The sequence below is a fragment of the Perca flavescens genome, chromosome 16 (genome assembly GCF_004354835.1).
Source record: "Perca flavescens isolate YP-PL-M2 chromosome 16, PFLA_1.0, whole genome shotgun sequence".
Classification (NCBI taxonomy): domain Eukaryota; kingdom Metazoa; phylum Chordata; class Actinopteri; order Perciformes; family Percidae; genus Perca; species Perca flavescens.
Window position 1 is genome coordinate 28,366,285 of NC_041346.1, and position 10,912 is coordinate 28,377,196.

General features: G+C 39.8%; 1 protein-coding gene across 1 annotated transcript in view; it reads left to right on the plus strand.

Moving 5' to 3' along the window:
• The first annotated feature begins 1,843 nt into the window (after positions 1 to 1,843).
• The window catches only part of zfyve16 (zinc finger, FYVE domain containing 16), a 50,270-nt gene continuing 41,201 nt past the window's right edge, over positions 1,844 to 10,912 (plus strand). Inside the window, exons 1-2 of the mRNA XM_028602076.1 lie at positions 1,844 to 2,216; positions 8,210 to 8,318. Coding sequence (XP_028457877.1) covers positions 8,249 to 8,318 — 70 coding nt within the window. The 5' untranslated portion in view covers positions 1,844 to 2,216; positions 8,210 to 8,248. The remainder of the gene's footprint in view (positions 2,217 to 8,209; positions 8,319 to 10,912) is intronic.

Sequence of the window (10,912 nt, forward strand, 5' to 3'; positions counted from 1 at the left end):
GTGCCCTGACAGTAGCTAGGTAAGGACTACTAGCCAGTCAGGAGCAGAGTATGAGGGCGTGCCCTGAGAGTACCTAGGTAAGGACTACTAGCCAGTCAGAAGCAGAGTATGAGGGTGTGTCCTGACAGTACCTAGGTAAGGACTACTAGCCAGTCAGAAGCAGAGTATGAGGGCGTGTCCTGACAGTACCTAGGTAAGGACTACTAGCCAGTCAGAAGCAGAGTATGAGGGCGTGTCCTGACAGTAGCTAGGTAAGGACTACTAGCCAGTCAGAAGCAGAGTATGAGGGCGTGCCCTGACAGTACCTAGGTAAGGACTACTAGCCAGTCAGAAGCAGAGTATGAGGACGTGTCCTGACAGTACCTAGGTAAGGACTACTAGCCAGTCAGAAGCAGAGTATTAGGACGTGTCCTGACAGTAGCTAGGTAAGGACTACTAGCCAGTCAGAAGCAGAGTATGAGGGCGTGCCCTGACAGTACCTAGGTAAGGACTACTAGCCAGTCAGAAGCAGAGTATGAGGGCGTGTCCTGACAGTAGCTAGGTAAGGACTACTAGCCAGTCAGAAGCAAAGTATGAGGGCGTGCCCTGACAGTACTTCTGTGTGAAATGTTTTATGCTTACAAGATTTGTATTCTGAAATATATTGAATAAAAGAACCCGTGGGCTCACGTGTGTTAACGTCATGGGTCATATTTATGTATTATGTTTATATATATATATATATATATATATATATATATATATATATATATATATATTACCATTTTAAATGAATCTCAATGCCATGTTATTGGAGAATTATATTAATTAAATTACCTTATTCATTTTATTACCTTTTTACTTAAAATCAGGTGGAAATGTTCTTATACTTGTGATTATGTCTTTAGTGTACATCGCCATATTTCTCAGAATGTATTCTATTTAGCAAAGTAACTAAGGGGAGCTCTATATCTATATCTATTTCCAAATGCTTGACACCTTTTTTTGTTTATCAAGCTGAGTGACTTGAGCAAAGTTTATAAGATAATTTCTGTTTGTGAATATAAATCTGGCATTAAGAATAATTAAATAGTCAAGATATTCAATATTCAGGATTATCATAGAAACAGGCAATATATTTAAGATTAAAAGAGTAAGAGTTAGTAGGTTAACGCTTGTGTTGTCCTCGGGTCAAATTTTACCCGTTTTCAAAGTGTCTATATATCAAAAATATGGGTTTCTTTAAACCAAATTTCCCAAAAATAACATGGTGACAGTTCCGTACAGGAAACGGGCTGTAATTATGCATCAACATACAGTACGTTCCTCTGATCTTAACTTTTAGCTAAAATAATTCATTATTTCTGGGTCTTTTAACAAAAAAAATGTAGGCGGAATTTAATAAGAATTAGTTTGTTTGTGGTGGTGACGGCGCGGTGTAGGCTATAGACACATAGGCTACCTTTGGTGTGGGAGATGTGGGTTTGAATCCCATTGAGGTACATCAACCAATGTGTCCCTGAGCAAGGCACTTAACCCATAGTTGCTCCAGAGGCGTGCAACCTCTGATATATATAGCAATTATCAGTTGCTTTAAATGACATGTAATGTTTTATTGACCATGACTTCCAAAAAAAGTGTAAAACTAGCAATGATTAGTTGGAATGAAGTTGGCTAAGAAGATGTAACACAGAATCAGGTGATACTTTATACTTTATGCTTAATAAAACAGGCAAAACAGGCAATTTTTTCCATGGTTGAAGACAACACAAGGGTTAAAAAAGAAAGAAATAAAGAAAGAAGCGCTTTCTGAAGCACCGGTGACGTTTGAAGCTGCGGACGTCATCAGTCACGTGGTATTTCCTCATTCGATACGAGCTCCGAAACCGAGCGAGCGCTGCACAGAAGTGAACCGTGAAACAAGCGTCGGATTCTTGGTCTCATCCGCCCGTCTCTGTGGCTCCCCAACACTGTGGTTCAAGGGCTAAAAGGCAGAGCAGATCCTGTGACCTCCCGGCTGTTTGTTTGTTCAAGATGGCCGCTTGAGTGGGGAATTTACACACATCTCTCCAATAAAACTAATCCAACAGCTAGCTTAGCTTAGCTTGCCACCCAACTTTCACTGCCTTATCAGAGAATGAGACGACGATACGGGCGACGTTTGTTCCGATTTTAGAACGGATCATGAGCTCAATTGTTGAGGAGGACGTCGGAGTTATGGAATAAAACAAGTGCTGGTAAGGTATTCACAAACAATACCAGGTTAACCCACAGTAAGCTAGCTCCATTAGCCTGCTAACGCGTCCAATAATAACTAATAGGCTAACTTTAGCCTCACCTGCTTAAATCACGTTCACTCCAGGTGACAAACAGATGACTGTTTATTAATGGCTGACGTTAAAGAGCCTTAAACAGTTAGCTACAGGCAGCCATGTAATTAACACTCGAGCTAAGTGTTGAGTGTGTTTGTTGTGGTGAAATGTTACCTGCTAACGTCAACTGTTTTATGTGTTGTTAGCTCACTGTTGTGCTTTTGGGTTAGTTAGTTTGCTAATCCTGAACTAAGGTAACCGTGTTAAACGGTATAGACAGACAGACAACCATTCGCCTTCTTGTTGGCGTTGAAAAATGTCATCCAAGCTGCCTTTATTTCTGGGTTGTTGTAAAGTTGTGGAAAGCTCTTTAAATATCAGATAGTATGGGGTTCAATTTATGCCAAAATTATGTCACATGCACACTTTCAATGTCAACTGACGAAAACATTTGTGTGTTGTCGATTCAACTTCAAGCTGTCCTTCTGTCGTCCTGTTGCACTCCCTGCCATTTAACCGTGTTATGATGAATGGCGTCCTGTATTTATACTTATGTCATGATACGATATTATTGCAATTTTAAACATATTGCAATATTCTATGATATATACATTGAAATATTCTATGATATATTGCAATGTATTACCTTTTTTCCAACTTCAGATTTTTCCCAATTTAAAATGATGTCCAGAAAAGACATCTAAAAAGATAAATTTCTCGGTTTATATCACTCTCAAAGGTGTGTGTGTGTCTGTCTCTCTCTCTCTCTCTGTGTGTGTCTCTCTCTGTGTGTGTGTGTGTGTGTGTGTGTGTGTGTGTCAACATCTGTTTTATCTAAAAAGATACATTTCTCTGTTTGTTCATCTCACTTCAATTTTTATTGCTGCAAAATGTAATGTAATTTGCAGCCAGAATCGTCTAGCAACATCTCAATGTGGGTCTGGCTTGTCAGGCTAACATGTGTATTGCAGCTGTAAAAATCTCTACCAGGTAACCAGTGCTGGAAGTATTCAAATAATTTACTTGTAATACTTCATTGTGAAAAAACTCTGTAACAAGTAAAAGTCCTAAGTAGCTTACGTGACAAGTAAAAGTCCTTTTTTACAATTAAAAGTACGATATAATCGTAATCGTGTCTATCGTACGGGTTATATTTTTTCTTTATCGTTTCTATTGCGATGTCGAAAAACCAGAGGTCGGGTATGGCAATGTATATATTTGTCATTTTTCAAGTAAAAAAATGACAAAATGCTCCGTACTTTTTATTTATTTGTATTTCATTTACACAGAAGTATACAAAACATATTCTTTACTGTGTGGGTATTTCATATAGACTGTTTACTTTAAACTACCAGAAAACATGCTACTCGTGGCTCGTAACATCCATAACCAGTGATGAAAAGTGCATTTACTCAAGTACAGGTTACCATGCAGGTTAAGATTTCAATAAACAACATATATATGATGATCAACTTATAAAATATGATGCATTTAGCATTAAACAAACCCACAGCGTATAAAGTAGCTGAAATTAAAATGCATGAGTAATAATGTTCCAATTATATGATACAAATCAAAGGGGTGTGTGTGTCTGTGTGTGTGTGTCTGTGTGTGTGTGTCTCTGTGTGTGTGTGTGTGTGTGTGTGTCTCTCTCTCTGTGTGTGTGTGTCCCTCTCTCTCTTTGTGTGTGTGTGTGTCTCTGTGTGTGTGTGTGTGTCTCTCTCTCTGTCTCTCTCTCTCTCTCTCTCTCTCTCTCTCTCTCTCTCTCTCTCTCTCTCTCTCTCTCTGTGTGTGTCTCTGTGTGTCTCTATATATGTGTGTGTGTGTGTCTCTCTCTGTGTGTGTGTATGCCTCTGTGTGTCTCTCTCTGTGTGTCTCTATATATGTGTGTGTGTCTCTCTCTCTGTGTGTGTGTGTGTGTGTGTGTGTGTGTGTGTGTGTGTGTGTGTGTGTGTGTGTGTGTGTGTGTGTGTGTGTGTGTGTGTGTGTGTGTGTGTGTATGCCTCTGTGTGTCTCTCTCTGTGTCTCTATATATGTGTGTGTGTCTCTCTCTGTGTGTGTGTGTGTGTGTGTGTGTGTCTCTATATATGTGTGTGTGTCTCTCTCTGTGTGTGTGTGTGTGTGTGTCTCTATATATATGTGTGTGTCTCTCTCTGTGTGTGTGTGTGTGTGTGTGTGTGTCTCTCTGTGTGTGTGTGTGTGCCTTTTGTGCGTGTTGTTCATACTTTGGGACTTTCGACTATTTCAACCTTAATGTTTCATGAAAGTTGGAGACTTTATACAGACGAAGCAGATGAAGGTTTTTAACAACTCCAGTTTTATGTAAGTGCATATTTAACTGTGATGATTCACCATAAGATGTGTATTTAGTACGATGCCTTCCTCATTCCCCTCTATATTTAGCGAACATATTTACCTGTGTGTCACAGCAGTACAAAGACTAACTGAAGGATTATCTAGGAATAAAGGTGTTAGCTTCAAGAATCAACTCAATGTAAGTTTAAAGAAAGTAATTTGACATATGGCATGTTTGGCCTGAATTTTATTAGCAGAATCATCTAAAAGTGAAAGTGAACTACCAAATACTGTCCTAGGCCTCGCATCTACAATATAAAATATAGATTTTAAAGCTTTGTATAAAAGGCAACAGTGTTATTCTTAGAGGAGAGGGTGTTCGGTAAAAGCAGCTGATTCTTAGAAAATATTGTTTGCCTCCTGTTTGAAGTTATTTTTAACCATGCCAGAGATTTGCTTTCCTAAAACTTGACCCATTTTCATTTCCAGTAACATCAACCCATTTCTGACATTCCCTTTTCCACGAAGTGTGTGTGTGTGTGTGTGTGTGTGTGTGTGTGTGTGAGTGAGTGAGATGTGATATTGTAGCGTGAAGAATCGGGTGCTTTCACAAAATATTTGCACAATGAGAGTTTTGCTAAAACTCTCATTAAAAAATCAGTACAATGGATATAATGACTAAGTGGCTAAAGGCAAATAACAGAACAGCTGGTAAGTTCAGAACATTACATCACTTTACTGTAATGCAGCCTTTAAAACCAGGAAAAGACAACAGTTGTCATATCACTCTATTACAATATCCTAAATTTAAGACTGTATCGATAGAATATCTACCTTTTACCTTAAGCCGCCTGCACATGATAGACAGCAAAACCTCCGCTCTGGTTTGCCGCTTTGCGCTGCACTAAAATTTCAAATGATTTCAACTTTGACCTAGTTGATGCTGACCTTTCGAAAGTGCAACCATTTACATAACGCCATTTCAGTACGTAGCAACGGGGCCTACCTAGTGGGGCGCAGAGAGCAAATAGATTATCATGTGTAGGCGGCTTTAGGGATGAAGAAATAAGAAAGTGCTAAACTCGCAGGTAGAAAACTATGGTCTTCTCCCCTTTACCTCTATGTCTTATAGGGTGAGTGTGTAGTGTGTGTGTTGTTCATTCTCAAAATCTGTGTTGCCTGTTCACCAACGTGTCCTTTCCCATGAATATTAACCTCCACCATCAATTCCAAGTTTTCCTTTTGGCTTGAAATTTTACATTTGCATGAACTGGGGTAGAAGCTCCATATTCATGCTCCATCTTGAAATACGTTAACCGGTAAGGGACATACGTGTGTGTGTGTGTGTGTGTGTAAGGGACATACAGGACATACTTGTGTGTGTGTAAGGGACATACAGGACATACTTGTGTGTGTGTGTGTGTAAGGGACATACAGGACATACTTGTGTGTTTGTGTGTGTGTGTAAGGGACATACAGGACATACTTGTGTGTGTGTGTAAGGGACATACAGGACATACTTGTGTGTGTGTGTGTAAGGGACATACAGGACATACTTGTGTGTGTGTGTGTGTAAGGGACATACAGGACATACTTGTGTGTGTGTGTGTGTGTGTAAGGGACATACAGGACATACTTGTGTGTGTGTAAGGGACATACAGGACATACTTGTGTCTGTGTGTGTGTGTGTGTGTGTGTGTGTGTGTGTGTGTAAGGGACATACAGGACATACTTGTGTGTGTGTGTGTAAGGGACATACAGGACATACTTGTGTGTGTGTGTGTGTCTGTGTGTGTGTAAGGGACATACAGGACATACTTGTGTGTGTAAGGGACATACAGGACATACGTACGTGTGTGTGTGTGTGTGTAAGGGACATACAGGACATACTTGTGTGTAAGGGACATACAGGACATACGTGTGTGTGTGTGTGTGTGTGTGTGTGTGTAAGGGACATACAGGACATACTTGTGTGTGTGTGTGTGTGTGTGTGTAAGGGACATACAGGACATACTTGTGTGTGTAAGGGACATACAGGACATACGTGTGTGTGTGTGTAAGGGACATACAGGACATACTTGTGTGTGTAAGGGACATACAGGACATACGTGTGTGTGTGTGTAAGGGACATACAGGACATACGTGTGTGTGTGTGTGTGTGTAAGGGACATACAGGACATATGTGTGTGTGTGTGTGTGTGTGTAAGGGACATACAGGACATACTTGTGTGTGTAAGGGACATACAGGACATACTTGTGTGTAAGGGACATACAGGACATACGTGTGTGTGTGTGTGTGTGTGTGTGTGTGTAAGGGACATACAGGACATACTTGTGTGTGTGTGTGTGTGTGTGTGTGTGTGTGTGTGTAAGGGACATACAGGACATACTTGTGTGTGTGTGTGTGTGTGTGTGTGTGTGTGTGTGTAAGGGACATACAGGACATGCTGCTCCACCTTTCATGTTTTCGCTGTCACATGATAAACTCACAGGTGCTGCTAATGCTGCTAACGGGTATCGTAGCTTCCCGGCCCCCCGGTGCCAAGTTTGAAGAAGGAAACATGGAGGACCACACGTATTCAAAATCCAAATTTCAGGAACAGGAGTCTTCTTCTTCTTTGCCCAGAAAAAGGAAATTGAAAAGAGCAAGAGACTGGCTTTTTGAACCGTGAAGGCTACCGTAGCTGTAATACCTACTTTGAACTGTGTGGTGCGAGAGAGTTGATTGCGATATCTGATCTCAACGCTAGACCGGAGAAATTCCCACACATTGGACTCTTTTAAAATGTGGAAGGATCAGTATCGTGCAGAAACAGGGGACCCCTTTGATTATTGATTGTGCAATTAAAGCTGAACTTTGTGGGAGTGGCAGTATTATGGATCTGCACTTCCAGTTAGGCTGCAACTACCAATTTATTTCCTTTGCTGATTAATCTATTGATTATTTTCCCGATTAATAGATTAGTTGTTTGTCAAGATGACGTCTTCAAATGTCTGGTTTTTGTCCACAACTCAAAGATATTCAGTCAACTGGCACCGAGGAGAGAAGAAACCACAACATATTCACACATAACGAGCTACATTTCTTACTCAAACCGATGAATCACTTATCAAAATGGACAACTCGACTCGATGTGTGGTGGGTGGTGTTGTGCTAGCCGTGTGTTAATGCAGACAGTGCATCAGGGAGATCGCCCGCGGTGCCAAAAAATGCATGTTATCATTACACGTTAATCTCTCTCTAACTGCGAGTCGTCACGCACGTATCTCGTGTTCCTTGTGCTGTTGCACAGAAGTTGGAGATTAGGATCTTTGATACTTCTGAATCACATTGTTTGCCTTTTTTATAACGCAACAAAAACCCAGTTATCGGAAAGTTCACTCTCAGTCATGTGCGTGGCGGGCCGTAGACAGCGTGACTCCTGTGCAAGACGGAGAGGGGAAGTCATGACATCGCCCTCAGGTGCTAATGCTCAAGCCTTGACCTTGTCCATTAAAGGAAACACTTTTTTCACTACCGCCCAAAGAGGAAAGACATTACACTGCCAACATGTGTTTGAAATAATACTTTCAGCCCCCAGTATTACAACAAGTCTTTTTTTTTTTTTTTCTCTTCTCTTTAGGAATTGGAGGGGGTTGAGGGCCCTTTGTTTCAGCCCAGCATGGACAGCTTCTTCAAGGCAGCTGTATGTGATCTGGACAAACTGCTCGATGACTTTGAACTCAACACTGGTAAGATACAGTACAGGGTTGCAACAAATAACTTTTTTAATCCATTTATTACATTGATCTGTTAAATGTAAAAAAAAAAAAAGAAATAAAAAAAAAAGAAGAAGAGAAACATGTCCATCACAATTTCCCAGACCACGTGTTGACATTGAATTGAAATCTCTGTCAAAAAAACCAAATGTTTTGAATTGACAGTAAAAGAGGAAAAGAGAACAGCATCAAATTGTCACTTTTGAGATGCTGGAAATTGTTAAATTTTTTTGCCTCCAAAGAAATGACTTAAATGATTATTATCAAAATAGCTGCCACGTTATTTGTTTGATTGTCTAAACTTTTGACTAATTGTTGAAGTTCAAGTGAGATCGTCCACAAAACACATTCAGAATCAGCTGTATTGTCCAAGTATATAAACGCATACACAGATTTTGACTCCGTTTTTTTGATGCTCTCAAACCTTCATCTACACAGAAATAGACACAAGAACAGCAAAGCTGGACAAGATTAACAAACATTTGACTACTATGTACATATTCAGATTAGTTTATTGTCACTAAAGCATGTTCAAGGTCCCATGGCATGAAAATTTCACTTTATGAGGTTTTTTAACATTAATATGCGTTCCCCCAGCCTGCCTATGGTCTCCCAGTGGCTAGAAATGGTGATAAGTGTAAACCGAGCCCTGGGTATCCTGCTCTGCCTTTGAGAAAATGAAAGCTCAGATGGACCAATCAGGAATCTTCTCCTTATGAGGTCATAAGGAGCAAGGTTACCTCCCCTTTCTCTGCTTTTTCCCGCCCAGAGAATTTGGCTCACCCATGAGAAAGAGAGAGAGACATCATGGCTTTCAAACGAGCCATCATGTCTCCTCAATAGCTACAGACACAGAAATGGTACATCCTAAGGAAAGCTCATTGTGGGACTGGCTCTAGTGGCTGTAATTCTGCACCAAGGCTGAATTTCGGGAAAGAGACTTCAGATACAGTATTAGGGGACCACTAAGGTCTATATAAAAGAGACTTCAGATACAGTATTAGAGGACCACTAAGGTCTATATATAAGAGACTTCAGATACAGTATTAGAGGACCACTAAGGTCTATATAAAAGAGACTTCAGATACAGTATTAGAGGACCACTAAGGTCTATATAAAAGAGACTTCAGATACAGTATTAGGGGACCACTAAGGTCTATATAAAAGAGACTTCAGATACAGTATTAGAGGACCACTAAGGTCTATATAAAAGAGACTTCAGATACAGTATTAGGGGACCACTAAGGTCTATATAAAAGAGACTTCAGATACAGTATTAGGGGACCACTAAGGTCTATATATAAGAGACTTCAGATACAGTATTAGAAGGACCACTAAGGTCTATATAAAAGAGACTTCAGATACAGTATTAGAGGACCACTAAGGTCTATATAAAAGAGACTTCAGATACAGTATTAGGGGACCACTAAGGTCTATATAAAAGAGACTTCAGATACAGTATTAGAGGACCACTAAGGTCTATATAAAAGAGACTTCAGATACAGTATTAGGGACCACTAAGGTCTGTATAAAAGAGACTTCAGATACAGTATTAGAGGACCACTAAGGTCTATATAAAAGAGACTTCAGATACAGTATTAGAGGACCACTAAGGTCTATATATAAGAGACTTCAGATACAGTATTAGAGGACCACTAAGGTCTATATAAAAGAGACTTCAGATACAGTATTAGAGGACCACTAAGGTCTATATAAAAGAGACTTCAGATACAGTATTAGGGGACCACTAAGGTCTATATAAAAGAGACTTCAGATACAGTATTAGGGGGACCACTAAGGTCTATATAAAAGAGACTTCAGATACAGTATTAGGGGACCACTAAGGTCTATATAAAAGAGACTTCAGATACAGTATTAGGGGACCACTAAGGTCTATATAAAAGAGACTTCAGATACAGTATTAGAGGACCACTAAGGTCTATATAAAAGAGACTTCAGATACAGTATTAGGGGACCACTAAGGTCTATATAAAAGAGACTTCAGATACAGTATTAGGGGACCACTAAGGTCTATATAAAAGAGACTTCAGATACAGTATTAGGGGACCACTAAGGTCTATATAAAAGAGACTTCAGATACAGTATTAGGGGACCACTAAGGTCTATATATAAGAGACTTCAGATACAGTATTAGAGGACCACTAAGGTCTATATAAAAGAGACTTCAGATACAGTATTAGGGGACCACTAAGGTCTATATAAAAGAGACTTCAGATACAGTATTAGGGGACCACTAAGGTCTATATAAAAGAGACTTCAGATACAGTATTAGAGGACCACTAAGGTCTATATAAAAGAGACTTCAGATACAGTATTAGGGGACCACTAAGGTCTATATAAAAGAGACTTCAGATACAGTATTAGGTGACCACTAAGGTCTATATAAAAGAGACTTCAGATACAGTATTAGGGGACCACTAAGGTCTATATAAAAGAGACTTCAGATACAGTATTAGGGGACCACTAAGGTCTATATAAAAGAGACTTCAGATACAGTATTAGGGGACCACTAAGGTCTATATAAAAGAGACTTCAGATACAGTATT